The sequence below is a fragment of the Suricata suricatta genome, chromosome 17 (genome assembly GCF_006229205.1).
Source record: "Suricata suricatta isolate VVHF042 chromosome 17, meerkat_22Aug2017_6uvM2_HiC, whole genome shotgun sequence".
In the NCBI taxonomy this organism is placed as follows: domain Eukaryota; kingdom Metazoa; phylum Chordata; class Mammalia; order Carnivora; family Herpestidae; genus Suricata; species Suricata suricatta.
In genome coordinates this window covers 58,424,044-58,441,472 of record NC_043716.1, presented here as the reverse complement: position 1 = coordinate 58,441,472, position 17,429 = coordinate 58,424,044, and the positions used below count along the sequence as shown (strand labels likewise).

The 17,429-nt window shown below is 48.9% G+C and overlaps 1 protein-coding gene across 1 annotated transcript in view; it reads left to right on the top strand.

Annotated features, from left to right (window-relative positions):
* The window catches only part of FOXK2 (forkhead box K2), a gene marked incomplete at its 5' end in the record, with an annotated part of 59,818 nt that overhangs the window by 31,362 nt on the left and 11,027 nt on the right, over positions 1 to 17,429 (top strand). Inside the window, 7 exons of the mRNA XM_029927131.1 lie at positions 54 to 248; positions 3,903 to 4,050; positions 6,845 to 6,991; positions 12,286 to 12,479; positions 13,273 to 13,448; positions 14,916 to 15,212; positions 15,886 to 16,095. Of these exons, the coding sequence (XP_029782991.1) occupies positions 54 to 248; positions 3,903 to 4,050; positions 6,845 to 6,991; positions 12,286 to 12,479; positions 13,273 to 13,448; positions 14,916 to 15,212; positions 15,886 to 16,095 (1,367 nt within the window). The remainder of the gene's footprint in view (positions 1 to 53; positions 249 to 3,902; positions 4,051 to 6,844; positions 6,992 to 12,285; positions 12,480 to 13,272; positions 13,449 to 14,915; positions 15,213 to 15,885; positions 16,096 to 17,429) is intronic.

Genomic DNA, 17,429 nt, shown 5'->3' with positions numbered 1-17,429 from the left:
GGTCTGGCAGACAGGTGCTGACAGTGGCTTTTTTTTTTTTCTTTTCTTTTCAGGTGCACGTTTAGATTCCCGAGCACAAACATCAAGATCACGTTCACTGCCCTGTCCAGTGAGAAGAGGGAGAAGCAGGAGGCTCCCGAGTCCCCGGTGAAGCCCGTGCAGGCCCACATCTCGCCCCTGACCATCAACATTCCAGACACTATGGCCCACCTCATCAGTCCCCTTCCCTCCCCTACAGGAACCATCAGGTACAGCAGCTCATGTGGTGGGCAGGGGTCACTGGAGGGTCGGGTTGGGGGCGCACGCATGCTGAGATGTACATGACCACGTCCTGATTCCATTCCTTACCTCCTGCCTTGGGATTTTCAGAAGCCATCATAAGTCACAGTCATAGGCAGGAGCACACAGCAGCCAACACCCGTTCCTTTTCCCGGGTGGACCCGTCACCTGCCTTTCAGTTTTTGAACACCCCTTGCTCCCAGGTTCCTGCATATGAAACAGTTCCCAGACGTTCCTGACCTTCACTTATGGACTCTCTGTGTTTGAGTGTAAGTTGAGGGGGCAGGTGATTTGCTCTGTTGATCTAAACTCTGAGCTGTTCTCGTTTGCATTTTGAGTTCTTTAGTTTGCTGCAATTTCATGTACGTTCTGAGTTCTTGTACTTTGGATGGATGAGTTTGACCACAGTGAAGCATCAAACTTGTGTTTGTCATGATGTCCTAAGAGGAGGTGGAGGTCAGCGGCTTCAGGGCACACTCTTGGTGCACACCCCGGAACCCAGAGTACAGTGGTCAGGCCGAGAGCAGCCACAGGACCCACACAACGCATGTGCTTAGAGCAGGAGAGATCACCACATGTGCCGGAAGTGGAGCTCTGTGCAGTGCGGGCAGGGCTCAGGTGTGCCCATCTCCAGGGATTCTGTTGGCACTTAGAAGAAGGGGTAGTGTGTATTTGGGTGTTCTCTTAGTGCAGAACGGATGCCTGTACTGCTCTCTCAAGTCAGGCTCCTGCTGTTCAGGTCTATCCCAGCGGACGCTGCTGTGACAGAGCCAAGGAGGGTGCATGGGGACTGGTGTGCAGTGTCCCCATCAGACACTTCTGTTTCTTACCTTAAAAAGAATATCAGGGGCGCCTGAGTGGTTCAGTCAATTAAGTGTCCATCTTTGATTCAGGTCATGATCTTGCAGTGTGTGAGTTTGAACCCTACACCAGGCTCGGGCTCTGTGCTGACAGCTAGCTTAGAGCCTGGAGCCTACTCCAGATTCTGTGTCTCCCTCTCTCTCTCTGCCCCTCCCCTGCATGCACTCTGTCTCTCTCCAAAATAAATAAACATTAAAAAAAAAAAAAAAGGAGCATCAGCAATAAGACTTCTAGAAAGATGTGTCGTGTTTGTGAGTGGAGGGAGTTGTGAATGGACTGACTGCGGCTTCCGCTGTCCTGTGTGGCCGCTGCTGTTGGGGTCAGGCCCCTCCCTCTTCTGCCTCCTCCTATGGCTGCTCCTGTCTCTCCCACGTGGTGGAATTTGTCTGCATGTGACTATATGGACCAAATAGCCATCATGTCAGTAGAGGGTAAGCACATGGCCTGATTTCTGTTCAGCAGAATCCACAGAGGTAGAGGAGAAAGCCCTGTTTGCCCACATGGGATGGCAGCTCACAGCGGGAGCTGCAGTCTTGGAGATGGCGCACCGAGTCATGAGACCGATGGCGTGGGCACGCAGGGAAGGGGGTGTGGTTAGAGAACAGCCCCTGACCCAGCCTGTCCTCCCCTTCTGCCCTTCATCCTGGTTTCCTTGCCCGTCCCTCCCCATGGCCGGTGCTGACCAGTGTAGTGCCCTTGCCTGGTGAGACACTGGGGTGGAGCCCAACAGCGGATAACTTGTGTGCAGAGTAGATTGGCCCTTTTTTCTTTCTCTCTCTCTCTCTTTTTTAATCTTTATTTTGAGAGAGAGCATGTGCATGCACATGTGTATGCAAACAAGGGAAAAGGAGAGAGAGAATCCCAAGCAGGCTCCCCACCCGATGCAGGGCTTGAACCCAAGAACTATGAGATCACAACCTGAGCCAAAATCAAGAGTTGGATGGACGCTCAACCAACTGAACTGCCCAGGGGCCACCAGACTTGCCTTTTCTAAACCCAGCATCCACCCCATATGGCCACTCCCCTCCCTGCGTCAGCACTTAAGTGCTGGCTAGTTTTCAACGTCGTAAGGTGTAAGTTCCTTTAGTGCAGTCTGCTGCTTTTCTCCCCAGGGCTTTAAAAGTCGTTCCCGACCTCTGCAAACACCTGTCTGGTGAGTGAGCGCCTGTCTCGAGGTACATACCCACAGTGGAGAGTCCATTAGTGCCGCTCCGGGCACTGGCCAGAGCACATCACCCTCTCCCCTTCTTTCTCCTGTGCCACGTTCACTTCACGCTTTTGGAGGAACTACTGTTCCTTATGTATTTTTTCCAGAAATTTTCTGTCTATTTGTAGTACTTGTCTTTTTTACCCCCAAATGCAGCTAATCCCTAACTGCACACTCGTAGGTAATTGGATAGATTTCTTAGCCCGTCTTGCTTGGTGTCCTTCTGCTGTGGCACCTCATTCTCTTTTGTAAAGTATGATCCTGTGTGGGACAGGGACGGGAACTTAACTGTGCAGCTTGGTGAATGAGCACAGTCAAGTGCCGATGGCCTCTCGTTCCACAGCTCAAAAAGCAGCACCCCAGCCCTGCCTTGGGAAAGAAAACACGCGTTTAAACATGGGTCCCTCGGGTGCCTGGCTGGCTCAGTCGGTAGAATGTGCAGCTCTTGATCTTGGAGTCGTGAGTTCGAGCACCATGTTGGGGCTAGAGTTTACTTTTACTTTCAGAATAAATACATAAAGGGACACCTGGGCAGATCAGTTAGTTGAGCGTCCAACTTCAGCTCAGGTCATGATCTCAGCTCAGGTTATGATCTCACAGTTCATGGGTTTGAGCCCCGTGTGGGCTCTGCGCTGACAGCTAGGAGCCTGGAGCCTGCTTCCAATTCTGTCTCCCTTTCTCTCTGCCCCTCCCCAAATGGCGCTTGGTCTCTCCTCCTCAAAAATAAACAAACATTAAAAAATAGATAAATAGGGGTGCCTGAGTGGTTCAGTTGGTTAAATGTCCAACTTCAGTTCAGGTCATGATCTCGTGGTTCATGAGTTCGAGCCCTGCATCAGGCTCTGTGGGGACCGCTGGGAGCCTGGAGCCTGCTTCAGATGCTGTGTCTCTCTCTGTGTACCCCTCCCGTGTCATTCTGTGTCTCTCAAAAGTAAATAAATGTAAAAAAGATTTTTTTAATAATAAAAAATAAATAACTTTTTAAATGGGTTAATGTGTTTGGGGGGTGTTGTGTCCTAACTGACCTGACACATGTGCTCCAGGGCCTGATGCCATCTGCGTCTGTGTCCATGGCCTCATCCCTTTCTGTGCTTCCTAGGCTTGGCCCGGCTGCCTTTCTCTCTCTCCAGATTGTCCCCACCCGTTTTGGTGTAGCTGGAGGCCATGTCCTAGGTAGCAAGAGAGTGAGTGGAGCGTGTGCTCTGTGTCCCTTTGCCAGGCTGGAGACCTGGAGCCATTACATGTGGCTCCGTGTCCTTGGTAACTTCTAGAACCATCCTGAGCCTCAGTTTCCTCACTGGTGAAACAGGTGGACCACCACCTCCTTTGAGTTTGTTCTATGATTATATAACACCTGGCGAAACAGGTATCTGATTTGCACGTTTACTGGAGTGATCTTAAATTTCACAGAGAATTAATGAGTCCATTTTCCATAGAAAATGCTAAAATTTTAATTTTAATGTTTGTTTTCCTTGAAACCAGAACAAGTCGTTGAAGCACAGTGCGATGTATTTCCTGTAATAGATTGATCGCAACCACCTTTTCCCATCCACAGTGCTGCAAACTCCTGCCCATCCAGCCCCCGGGGGGCAGGGTCTTCGGGGTACAAAATGGGCCGTGTGATACCAGCTGACCTCAATTTAATGGCCGACAACTCGCAACCAGAAAATGAAAAGGAAGCTTCTGGTGGAGACAGCCCAAAGGTAAATGTTTTATAGCCTTGAAACAGAACCCGGGGCCATCATGTGGCCAGCTGCCCTCACCTTGTTGTTGCAAGTCTAGTAATGTCCCTACCAAGGCCTTTTGAGAAGCACATATCAGTGTGGCTCCAAGCTGGTTGTGGGGTCCCATCCTGTTGAGCATGTTCTTGGGTTGGGTTATTAAAATAAATGAACTTTTCCAGTCACTTACCACCGGGTGCCTCCCAACGTAGGCTGTGGGCCCAGGTGCTCAGAGCTGAACCAGGCTAGGTGATAACATACCATCTCCCAGGAAACCATTCCCAGCCTTCAGTCCTGCTGTTCCAGACGCTGAAGGTTTCACGTGCACACGTGTGCACAGGAACACACTCTTTTGGGACAGTGATTGTTGAATATGTTGTGACCCTGCCCGTCCCTGCATGTGTTTGTTCTTTGACCCAGTATTGCCCCTTTTAGAATTTTGTCTAATGGAAAGGGCAAAAATCTCAAACAAAAATGTATATAAGACAGATAATGGAAAGCAGCCTAGATGCCCCCTAAGACTGCTCAAGCAGGGGAATATCATGCTGCGTAGTCACTGGTTCGGAAGAGTTGTGGATATAATGCTCAATGAAAGGAATAAAACAGTGTATCGTATTAATGACATCTGGTGTATAAAATGTGATGTATCTGCTCAGTAGCACACAGCACAGTCCTGGAGTGGACGAGGAGCAGGGCACTGCCTGTCTGCTCTGGCCAGGAGCCTCACACCGGGTGTACTGGGCAAGGGAGGGAGGCACCAAGGGGCACCCTCTGTGAGGTTCCGTGTTGATACAGTTGCCTATTTAAAATCAGGCAAAACTAAATCGTTTTGTTTCAGAATGTGTTCTTAGATGCTAAAACATTTAATTACAGCAAGACTGTCATTATGATAAAATGTCAGATGGCATTTTACCGTAAATGGCAGCTTCTCTGGGTGTAGAGGCTACAGGCCCAGGGGGCATATGGAAGCTTCTGGGATGTGGGGGTGTTCTCTCTTGACCTAGTATTGGTTGTCCTGATGTTCCCTTCACAGGCCTTTGTTTTCAGCTGATGAGGATGTATTATGGGTTTTCCTATCTGTGTTACATTTTTCAGTAAAAAAGTTTTTAGAAATGTCAGAAAAAAGGTAACCACGAAACACAGCAAGTGGCGTCAGCACGATGAGGAAAGCTTTGGGCTCTGTATCTGCCACCTGGAGTGGTCTCCAGTTCCGCCAGTCCTCCTGGCCCTTTCCAGAGCCTGCCCTCGCAGGCTAGTTGGGGCAGAGCCCAGCCCAAATGCTCAGGAAATACTAGCCGTTTACAAGGGGGGCCAGTGTCTGTGCATGGAACCCGTGCCCGCAGCCGCCGTCAGTACCAATCATGGCCTGGGCAGCCGGGGCCCGCGCGCTCCGCTCTTGGCACTTCTGCCTTCCTTCCTTGTCTGTTAGTCCTTGCTCCTCTGTTTGTTCATTTGTGTTTATCCCTAAACGATGTCTTAATTGCTTATTTTTAAACCTCATATAATGAGTATCGTCTTGACTCTGACCGTGGTTTAAGGTGTGCTGTCCTGGACTTTACTGAGGCCAGGCAGCTCTTTATGTTTTTCATTTTTGCCATCTGTAGTTTCTCCTTACGTGGTTTTAACATCCTTTTTTACATTGCTTGTGCATTTTTCCATTTGTTTCTTCTAAATTTTCCAGATGCTGCTCAGTCAATTTATGTTACTTTCATAGTAAGGAAAACTAAGCATTTTCACGGGAACGCTTAAAAGCACAAACAATCCCAGGGGCACCTGGGTGGCTTAGTTGGTTAGGCGTCCAACTTCAGCTCAGGTCTTGGTCTTACAGTTCGTGGGTTCAAGCCCCCAACATTGGACTCTGTGCTGACAGCTCAGAGCCTGGAGCCTGCTTTGGATTCTGGGTCTGTCTCTCTCTCTCTGCTCCTTCCTTGCTCACACTCTGTCTCCCTATCTCTCTCTCTCTGTCTCTCTCTCAAAAAATAAACTTTAAAAAGAAAAAGAGGGGCACCTGGGTGGCTCAGTTGGTTAAGTGTCTGACTTTGATTTCGGTCATGATCTCATGGTTTGTGGGTTTGAGCCTCACGTTAGGCTGTCTGCTATCAGCACAGAGCCCACTTCAGATCCCCCATCTCCTTCTTTCTCTGCCTTTCCCCCACTCATTCTCTCTTTCCCTCTCTCAAAAATAAACATTAAAAATTTTTGTTTTAGGGATGCCTGGGTGGCTCAGTTGGTTAAGCGTCCGACTTCGGCTCAGGTCATGATCTCACGATTCGTGGGTCCAAGCTCTGCGTTGGGCTCTGTGCTGACAGCTAGCTCAGAGACTGGAGCCTGTTTCAGAATCTGTCTCTCTCTCTCTCCCTGACCCTCCCCTGCTTGTGCTGTCTCTCCCTGTCTCTCAAGAATAAATAAAAAACAAAAGGGGTGCCTGGGTGGCTCAGTCGGTTAGGCTTCAGCTTAGGTCGTGATCTCACAGTTTGTGGGGTCGAGCGCCACATGGGGCTCTGTGCTGACAGCTAGCTCAGAGCCTGGAGCCTGTCTTTGGGTTCTGTATCTCCCTCTCTCTGTGACCCTCCCCTGCTCACACTGTCTCTCTCTGTCTCTGTCTCTGTCTCTCTCTCTCTCTCTCTCTTTGTCTCAAAAATAAATTAAAAGTTTAAAAAAATTTTTTTTAATTGTTTCTAATTTTTGTTTAAAAGCACAAGTAATGCTAAATTCTAGTAAATTTAGTAAAAATTTTGGTAACTTCAATAATCTTTTTTTTTTAACTTAAATGCAGGATGATTCAAAGCCACCTTACTCCTATGCACAATTAATTGTACAAGCAATTACGATGGCTCCTGATAAACAACTTACTCTAAATGGAATTTATACTCACATCACTAAAAATTATCCATACTACAGGACTGCGGACAAGGGCTGGCAGGTAAATCCATTTCGATTTGTTATGAAATATTTCTGTCTCCTGTCAGTAGATGCCGATTGACAACTGAGAGGAAAATTTAGCTGCTTTTCTTAACTTGAGCTCAGAGCAAAGGTAGAGCAAGGCAAGGGAAACCCTCGTGCTCAGGGAGGAGGATGTGTTCGAGGCCACTGGCCCCACGTTCAGACCTTCTCCACACAGAGCAGCGGGAACAGTGGTTCTAGGAGGAAACCTCAGCCTGTGGTTTTTACAGTCACTGTTTGAGATGTTCCTCTTTGACCATTATACTTAGCTTCCTGTGTCTGAAGTAAAGGAGAATGAATAAACCCAGCCTGTCCTTGACTTCTGTCTTCCTTACCTGAGTCTGTTGACATACGTAGCTTCTTGAGGTTTGCAGAGGTGGTTTCCAAACTGTTTAGCAAGGGACCCTTTCCTCAAAAGATGACATCTCCCGTTGGGCAGTACATAAAAGCAGATAAACATGATGCTGCCCTGTGTTGGGGCAGCCTGTCCGCCTGTGTGCCTGTACTTTCAGATCATTCCCGGGGTGTCTGGAACCCGGCCCCCCTCGGAGGACTCTTGGATCTTAGTGCGTAAAGTATTCTTGTTTAGCTTCTTAATTTTGTTTAACTTTTAAACTTTTACATTGTATACTTTTTTTCTTCTGTGTATCTGTGTTAGATGTGTCTGCTCACTGGATGTATGGTAGAACCTGTCTAATTCACACTATATGGGAAAGGCAGGTTTGAAATATAGAATGTTAAAAGCATAACAAAAGAAGAAATGTGTGTTTGCAATTCTTGAATTCATTAAGTAACAAGAAATGGCACCAGCGTTCCTTCAGGCATAGTGAATAAATAATCCTCGGAAAAACGTGTCTGCTGAACCCTAACCGTGGGTGGGGGTAGAGGGGAATCGTTTTCTAGAAGTTTAATGATGGGCAAAAACTTTTTTCTTCTACCTGCAGACACATAAACATGTTCTAATAAAAGTAGTCCCGCCAAATCCTGAGCATTTCCTTTGTAAGGGGTCTTTAGTCACATAAGGGTCCTTGATTGTGGAAGGTACAAAATAAGACTCAGCCTCCCTTCCTCGCCTGGGGCATCTGCACCCTGCCTGCCTCCCTGTGCACAGCGAGGTGACATTTCCTAGTTGGCAGTGAGGAAAATCCTGGATTTGGAGAACCCTCTGACACCCAGCTACCTGGCAGGTCTCTTCAACACATTGGACAAGAAACCCCTGCAATACTGACCATTTTAATGAGAACCGTGAGGTTGTGCTTCAGGTAAAATGTCAAACAAAAGCAGAAGCAGAACCAGATGATAATTGTATCTGTTTCTGGTGATTGTGTCCCCATGTGTGGGCAGACGAGGTCTCCAAATACCCTCTCGAGGAGTGGGGTGGGGTTGGGTTATGTGCAGGCCGTTACGTGCAGAATTCTGGTGGTTGGAAATGCCAGTTTGCTGGGCTTAATGGGAGCGGGTGTTTCTGAAAAGCCTGGCCAGACGTGCAGTGATGCGTTTCCCTCTACCCTAAAGGTCCACGTGCTCCCTAACAACATACGATTTTCTGGCCATAGGAGGAAGGCCAGCTCTCAGGGACGGACTCCTCCAGGCTTCAGTCTCATGGGGAGTCAGGTCAGGTGTGAGCCCCACATGCACGGAGTGCCCCTGGCACCAGGGGTGACTTCCCAGCGCCCAGAGAGCCAAGAGTCACAGGCGTGGCTGCTGCAGGGCATCCACCCCTCTCTGTTTGGCTGTAATTCGTGTTGCTTTTTATTGAAACTTCTTTACCGTCCAGATCAAGGCCCAGAAGCGTGGCTCTGTGCCTCTTGCCTGTTGTAAGGCTGCTCCTAGGATGCTTTACCCCTCCTGGCTTCAGTTTTTTAGCAGAAAAGAGATTCTGCTGCCCCTCTCCCTTCAAGTTTTGGACATGAGCTCCCAGTTTCTTTTAGATGTTCCCAGTACTGACTCACGTGTGTCCTTTTTCTGTCAGATTCTCTGAGCTGCCGTCCCAGAGTGACTGCTTAAAGTCTCTGTATAGATGAGACCTTCTTCCCACGTCCTCACTCTTGGCTTAAAACAGAAAGCTTTTCCAGTTTGCAACCTTGTTTCATAAAAACCAGATCCGTTTTCTTCACTGGAGAGTAGGGGGGAAGATGGTCACCTAGAACAGCCATTTTTAAAATGTGGGTTTTCAGACTGCCTCCTGCCCTCCCCTGTGGGGTGAGGGAGGCAGCTGTGCAGGGAGAATAGGACCCGACGGCTTGACCCCACGCTCTGATCAGCTCCTCAGGGACCTGCAGGGACACTTGCCACCATGCCTGTTTTGTGCACCTGAATGAAGTGCACAGCTGCCTTCCAGGCTTGCTTTGGTTATTTTGCATTGTCTGCCTTTGGCAAGGCTTCTTGATTGGTCCTGAGGAAACTCTGGGATAAAACAAATTGTGACCATGTCTGGAAAGATGGTACATTTCTTTCCTTTGGTTGTGTATTTATGCCAAAATATTTTCTTAACGATTTATAAGTATAATTTTACCCAGCCCAGAATTGAGGTATTAGTTGTAACTAGAACATTTGAATTCTGGGCCTTTGGGCCTCTGAGAGGACCAGAGCTGGTTTCTGAAAGTAGACGGCGTGCTCTGGCCTCCCCTCACCCTGTGCCTTGAACTCTGCTTCTGGAAGGTACCTGACACATTCTCTTCTCATCAGTTTCTTTACAAGTCCTTGGGAGTGGGAGTGCTCTGTGTAAGGGGGGCCGACAGAAACTAGGGTCTGGGCAGGAGTGCTGGGAGTGTTCACGGAGGACAGTGACCAATTCTGGACCTTCCCTCTGGGTCAGCTGCAGGGATGGAGCCTCCTTCAGGGACAGGAGAGAGGAGGAACTGGTGCCCAGGAAGGACAGGTTCTGGGAAGTAGCCTCAATGAAGGGAGAATTTGAGGGGGAGAGAATGTGCTCAGTATTGCAGACCCTTTTCTTCCTGTTTGGTTTTAAGGAGTAATAACCTGCGTTTTCAATGAATATAATAATTTCTGAATTCGGAGAAGCCAAGCCAGTGTGGTTTTAGTGTATGTAGTTTGGCTTGATCAAATTACTTACAAAGGCCTTAAATGACCTTAGAAATATAGTTGCTTTATTCTGTGTCTGCATTAAGTATCTCTTACTACTTCCTCATCTTTTCTGGTCTTGCTGGCTGTAAAATCCCAGCCTCTTTGTTCCACAGGCTTGTGAGTGGAGAGGGGCTTAGACCTATGGTGACGCATAGTGTGGCTTCTGTCACATTTTCAGAACAGAAAATAACAACTCCCTGATCTAGGAACTTCTGTACAGCTTGTCCGTGGCAGGAGGGTCGTGGAACCGCAGCCCTCTGGTCCTGTTCTCCTTTATCAGCAGGAACAAACACTAGTGCCCCTGAAAAGACACTCCCTACCTCCGGACTCCCACTGAGCCCACTTCCTTTTTTCCTCCTAGCAACATGTGCAGTAACCTACTTGGTGCACTAGAGTCTTCATGTGGGGGTTCATCCCCCCCGCCCCCCCGCCGTGTTCTTCCCTGCGGCTTGGCAGTCACTTCTAAGCTACCCAAGTAGCCAGGCTCCCACAGTACAGTCAGAGGACCTGTTGACCCTAACATGGCAGTTGTAAGGATTGCCTTGTTCATAGCAAGAGGGCCCTGTAGTGTCGGAGTCTGGGTTTTCTTTTCTCAACCCATAGTCTTGAGTCTGCCTTCTACAACACTGAAATGTCTGAGTGTAATCGGAGGAAGATTGTCTTCTCTCTTTGGTGGAAGCACCAATGATAGTCAAATTTGATTTTTCTGGAGGAACTAGTAGAAAGGTATTGTTATTGGCTGAATCCTACGGTAAAACATAACAAGTGTCTGTGGTTATTAAAATGTTCTAAATCTTAGGACACCTGGGTGGCTCAAGTCGGTTAAGTGTCCTACTTTGGCTCAGGTTATGATCTCACAGTTCATGGGTTCAAGCCCAGCATCTGGTTCTGTGCTTGCTTTAGTTCCTGTCTCCCTCTCTCTCCTCTCCCCCCTCCCACACACACTCTCTCCCTTTCTCTCCCTCTCTCTCTCAAAAATAAACATTAAAGTATAATAAAATATTCAAAATCTCATATAATGCATTTATTTATAAAGAACCACAAATCACAATCTAGGCTGCACCCCTCGGTATTGCCGGGGAGGGTGACAGACTTCCATGGGCTTGTGTGGTGCTCATCGTAGCCTGTGACGGTGCAGCAGGTAAGCAGTCCCCTAGCTGGGTTGTAAAGTAGGATTGATACATTTGATTTCTAAGCCGCCTCTGGCATTTGAGTATTTCAGGGTGTGGCTAGCAGTTCTATTAAAAGATTAATTGGGGAATTTAGAAATGATTTGGGGATAGCTCAGAATTTTACCGTGAGTTACAACCATTTTGAAACTTTAGTAGTTTAACTTACTTTCAATTTAAACATGAGTGTGAATACATGAAACAATGTGGAGGCATGACTTTCATCCAGCTGTCCCTGACTCTGGGTTGGAGGTTTGGGTCAGGTGTGCTGACAGTCGTGCTGGATAGTGGGGAGCTTTCCTGAAATTGCCTGTAAACTGAGCGAAGCTTTGTGGAACAGAAAGAATAGAGTAGGGGTTGAGAGAAATTCTCTGTGCCTCATAAGATTATTTTGTGGATCACATTGGAAACACATATGGAAGTATTTTGCAAAGTGCCCTTGTTACTGGAAGATGGTGTTGATAATACTTCTCAACTTTAGCTCATCTTTCTCCTTTCTGGTTTGCCGAATACCTTGTACTGGATTACTTCATTTTAGATGGCTGTGACAGATTCTCGTAAGCTAATTCTGTGTTCAAAAAGTATTTTAAAGCATTGGCTTATTTCAGCTCTGCTCATCTCTAAGCAGGAAAGGTCAGAGAACTACTGTGAGAACCCTTGGCCCCCTTCCTGGGGAAAAGCTGGAAGTTGACATTTTTCTCGTTGGAAAGTGCTTCCTTCCCTGTGGTGTAGATCTCCCACCCCTTCCTCGTTCCCTGGATACCCTCCTTGCCCCTGGTGCCCCCTCTGCCGTTTTGTTCCTGGACCTTCTGGCTGGGGTGGGGGGTCGTACCCTGACTCCTTCACTCCAGAGGAGGGCGGCCCCTCCCAGCACAGCGCTGCTTGTGAGTTGTCTGCCCTCTGCAGGCAGGGGCTGCATGCCTAGGCCTCTGCTTTACAGGGCACTGAAACTGGGGCACACTATTCATTTCTTAGCAAAGAAATATATGAATTCTACGTATTTTTTTATGTTTCATAGAATTCAATTCGCCACAATCTCTCTCTGAATCGCTATTTCATCAAAGTACCACGTTCCCAGGAAGAACCAGGCAAAGGCTCATTCTGGAGGATAGACCCTGCCTCTGAAAGCAAATTAATAGAGCAGGCTTTTAGGAAAAGACGGCCTAGGGGCGTGCCTTGCTTTAGAACCCCTCTGGGACCGCTCTCCTCTAGGTAAGGAAAAAAGACAAACAAAAAGACCTCACTTACTGGTCAGTAAAAAATTTGCCTTCAATGTGTTGGTCAGTTTTCCTTTTCAAAGTGAAGGAACTACCAAGTGTGGTGCGGTTACATGTCGGGACGGGGTTTGAACCAGGGTGTCGGGCGCTGCCCGGACGCGGCTTGACCAGGGGTCTGAAACGGTGGGGACTGTCGCTGAGGTTTTACTTCCGCGCCCACGTAGCAGCTGTTGCTTCATTGAACTCATTGCACATTGTTAACGTGACCAGTAGGCATTTGATGAGCCGTGTGTTTTCCTTTCCCTTGGCACGTGAACAGCTCTTTAAAGCTGTATTTTAGTGGTTAAACTCAAGATTGATTTATATAATGTTAATTGCCTGATTTCAAATTATACATTTTTAGCTTCATTAATAGATACTCTGTTTCTAAACAATAAAAAGAAAGGACCAGGCTGTAAGTCTCAGGCCGCCGCCTGCTTGCACACTGCTGGCTCCTGCCTGTGGACAGGAGCTGCCTCGGGAGGCCGGCCGGTCCAGCTCCACGGCCGCACCGTGCTGGGCACGAGTCCTGGCAGCCCCGCACGCGCGCACTGGCCAACACAGCCGAGTGAGTCTCACGGAAGGTCCATCTCCGGTCGCAGGCATTCACGGGGAAAGTAGAACTCACAGAACTGTAGTCAGTTGGCGGAAGACAGTGGCTCCCTGTTTTCAGATTGCACGTTATTGAAACGAGGCAGTTTTATGAGTGCTTTACCTGTAAAAAAGCCTCTGTCTTCTTGGTAACACAGAAGTGCCCCGGCCTCGCCCAATCACGCTGGAGTGCTGTCTGCTCACTCCAGTGGTGCCCAGACCCCCGAGAGCCTGTCGAGGGAAGGTTCACCGGCCCCCCTGGAGCCTGAGCCCAGCGCCTCACAGCCCAAACTGGCCGTCATCCAGGAGGCACGGTTTGCCCAGAGTGCACCAGGTGAGATGCGCAGAGAGAGGGCAGGCGTGGTGGGGGAGGGGCAAGCCAGGCTTCTCAGAGGGACACGGCAGCGGCCTCGGCTCCTTTCACGGCTGCTTTTGTACCTGAGTGTTACAAGCTCTGAAAAACTAATGGCACGGTGAGTGTTTAAAAAGAAAAATATCAGTGTATGTTTTACATAAACTGTTTATATAGATGCCTGAAGTAATTAAGAATTAATCTGTTTCTCAGCTGCTTCATCATTCAAAAATGGTGAAAAAATTTCCTCCCCCCAAAGGAATAACACAGGTTAGACAAACTAAACACTGATTGGCAGCAGTCCATTTAATAGGTGAGCATCTCAGTTTACTTAGTTGCAATGCAGAATAAAAATGTGTGCCCTGAGGAATTTAAAAACAAAACAGTAAGAACAGTGTGGAAATGGGTCTGAACTGATTCTATTATGGTTCCCAGTTGATTGGCAAAATGTGTGTATTTGGTGTTTTTTGGTTTTTGTTCGAGCAAGAGCACACGTGTGTGGGGGAGGGGGAGGGAGAGACTCCCAAGCAGGTTCTGCACTGTCAGCACAGCGCCGACATGTGGCCCAATACCACGAACTGTGAGATCATGAGCTGAGCCCAAATCGAGAGTGGGACTCTGAACTGACTGAGCCACCCAGGTGCCCACAAAATAATGCATTTGACACAGTAGGATTCCTGACCATGCTGGCAACAGCCCCCTCCCCACCCCCATCTTAATCTCCTGTCACCAGTGTTTCTTTTCATTTACTCTGCACCCAAACCAGGAAGAGCAGAGGTTGGTTGGCAGAGCTTGTGACTCTGTGTCTGGACTTTGTGAACTCCTTGCTCCCACTGTAAGACTGATGCTGGGGGAGGATGGCGCCCTTCTCTGGGCCTCAGCAGGCAGTTTCGTCCCGTGTACTGTGTTCACATTTTCTTTTTCATATGGAAAGAGCTGCCCTGAATAGGGCAGGGGCGCCTGGGTGGCTCCGTTGGTTGAGCATCTGATTTCAGCTCAGGTCATGATCTCGCAGTTCATGAGTTTGAGCCCTGTGTGGGGCTCTGTGCTGACAGCTGGGAGCCTGGAGCCTGCTTCACATTCTGTGTCTCTCTGTCTCTCTCTGCCCCTAATCCGCTCACATTCTGTCTCTGTCTCTCTCGAAAATAAATAAAACAAATTTTAAAAAAAAAGTGAAAGATTTACACGACCTGAAGAGAAACCAGAGTATAAAACAAATTTTTAAAAAATGTTTTAAAATAAAAAATTCGAATAGGGCAAGAATTGCCTTTTTAGCACTTAGATACATGAGGTCAGTATCCCCATTACCATTTCTCCCATCTCGAGTGACCATGTCTGGTCTTACTCCTCTGTGCATCGTGAGTGGGTGGTTGTACTTAGTCGGTTCTGAGAAACGGTCAGAGGAACATGGGTGCCTGTGCCTCACCCCTGCTCCCTCATCCTCTGCAGGCTCTCCCCTGTCTAGTCAGCCCGTTTTAATCGCCGTGCAGCGGCAGCTGCCACCAACGATCAAGCCCGTCACCTACACGGTTGCCGCCCCCGTGACCACCTCGACCTCCCAGCAGCCTGTTGTGCAGACGGTGCACGTCGTCCACCAGATCCCTGCGGTGTCCGTCACCAGTGTGGCCGGTCTGGCCCCGGCGAGCACGTACACTGTCGCCGGCCAAGCCGTGGTCACTCAGGCGGCTGTGCTGGCCCCTCCGAAGGCCGAGCCTCAGGAGAATGGCGATCACAAAGAGGTCAAAGGTGAGCAGCGCAAGTTGTTGCAGGCGGCTTCTCCAGCAGTTGGACACCCAGCGGACTTACTCGCCCCAACCCCCTTTCTTTTTGTTGTTGTTTAAAATTTTTTTTTTAGTGTTTTTATTCATTTTTGAGAGACTGAGACAGAACACTAGCAGGGGAGGGGCAGAGAGAGAGGGAGACACAGAATCCGAAGCAGGCTCCAGGCTCTTAGCTGGCAGCACAGAGCCCGTTGTGGGGCTCGAACCCACGAACCTCAAGATATGACCTGGGCCAAAGTCAGACACTCAACCAACTGAGCCACCCAGGCGCCCTTTTGTTGTTGTTTTATTTTTAAGTTTATTTTGAGAGAAAAAGATGAGAGCACAAGCGGGGGAGGATCAGAGAGGGGGGGAGGGGAGGGAAGGAGGGAGGGGTGGGGAGGAGACGGAGTATCCTAAGCAGGCTCCGCACTGTCAGCGCAGAGCCCGAGGCTGGGCTAGAACTCTTGAACCGTGAGATCACAACCTGAGCGGTAACCAGGAGACACTGACCTGACTGAGCTACCCAGGCACTGCCCCCCAACCCCTTTTCTAATCACATAACAGTCGTAGAGCGTGTCTGCCGGCCCCCTGGCATGACTCCTGTGGCTTTCCAGTGACATCAGTGGTCTCGTTTCTGTCCCTTCTTTTAATTGCAGTGAAAGTGGAACCTATTCCCGCGATTAGCCACGCCACGCTGGGCGCCGCGAGCCGGATCATTCAGACGCCACAGGCTACCCCCGTGCAGACGGTCACCATAGTGCAGCAGGCTCCTCTAGGTCAGCACCAGCTACCGATCAAAACTGTAACGCAAAATGGGACTCATGTGGTGCCAATCCCTGCCGCCGTCCATGGCCAAGTGAACAATGGTAAGCAGTGCCCTTACAGGTAATAAGATGAAAAAGTATCAAGAGCAAAAATCCTTTGCTCTCCGTTTTATGAATGGCAGTGCTGCATACTTTGGTTCTGTTACAGTTGAAATGTAACATTTAAACGTTTGCATTTCCAACTGATAGGAAACCTAATAGTGCTACAGGGCACCTGGCAACAGCTGTGGGTGTCAGTTCCCATGGGGTCCCACTGGAGGGTCATCTGAATGCAGATTGGTGTGTCTGTAAATCCCTTGAGAGAGAGAAATATCCCCCCCTCCTTGTGTAGATACCTGGGTATGGCCTAGTGTGACGGGAGGTTTGGGTGCTGGCACCTGCCTTCTGAGCGGTCCCTGGGGGTGTGGCGTACTGAGTGTGTCCGGCAGAGGCAGAGTCCTGCTCTCTGTGCACACAGCTCTCCACAGATGTTCTCACATCGACGAGTAGAGAAGACATGACCGACCAGGGAAGCTTGGCATTTATTTATTTATTTATTTATTTGCTTTTTTATGTATTTCTTTATTTAAGTAGGCTCCACACCCAGCACGGAGCCCAACGAGGGGCTCGAACTCAGTAACCATGAGATCAGAGGTCAGACGATTAAACTAAGCCACCCAGGTGCCCTTGAGCTTGTCTTTTAAATCAGAGCACAGAGAACCTCCTTTCACCCAGGCCTGTGGAGCCACATTAGGGGTCGGGGCCCGGCTGGCTGTCAAGTCAACTCAGGAGTCTAGTGTCGTCCTAGGAGCTGCTGCTGTTTTAGCAGTGGGTCCTTGTCCAAGCATGCAGAGTAGCCAAGCCAGGCCACTGGCAGAAGGCGCTCTCTGTGCCCACAGAGTTTCTTTGAAAAAGGATAGAGAACAGAAGGCCTAACTGTGTTTACCTCCTGCCTCGGAGCTGTGAAGGGTCAGAGGGGACCTGCGTCTTCCTCACGGGTTTCAGACTGCCCTCGGCCTGGCCCCGGAAGCAGTGGTAAAATACATCTGGAACCATTTCTGGGGAAGACTCACCATCTGAGCGTTCTTCGTTGTTATCATTTTTTTTAAAGTTTGTTTATTTTGAGAGAGTGTGGGGAAAGGGCCGGGAGGGAGAAAGAGAATCCCAATCAGGCTCTGTGCTGTCAGTGCAGAGCCCAACATGGGGGCTCAATCCCACGAATGGTGTGATCATGACAGGAGCTGAAACCAAGAGTCAGACACTTAACTGACGGAGCCACCAGGTGCCCCAAGAGTTCTTTATTTTTAAATAACAGTTACCATGTGCCAACCTGTGGATAAAGGGAGAAACTTGCAATCAGTTACCCAATTCAAATACTGTCTTCTCAGGTCCTGTAT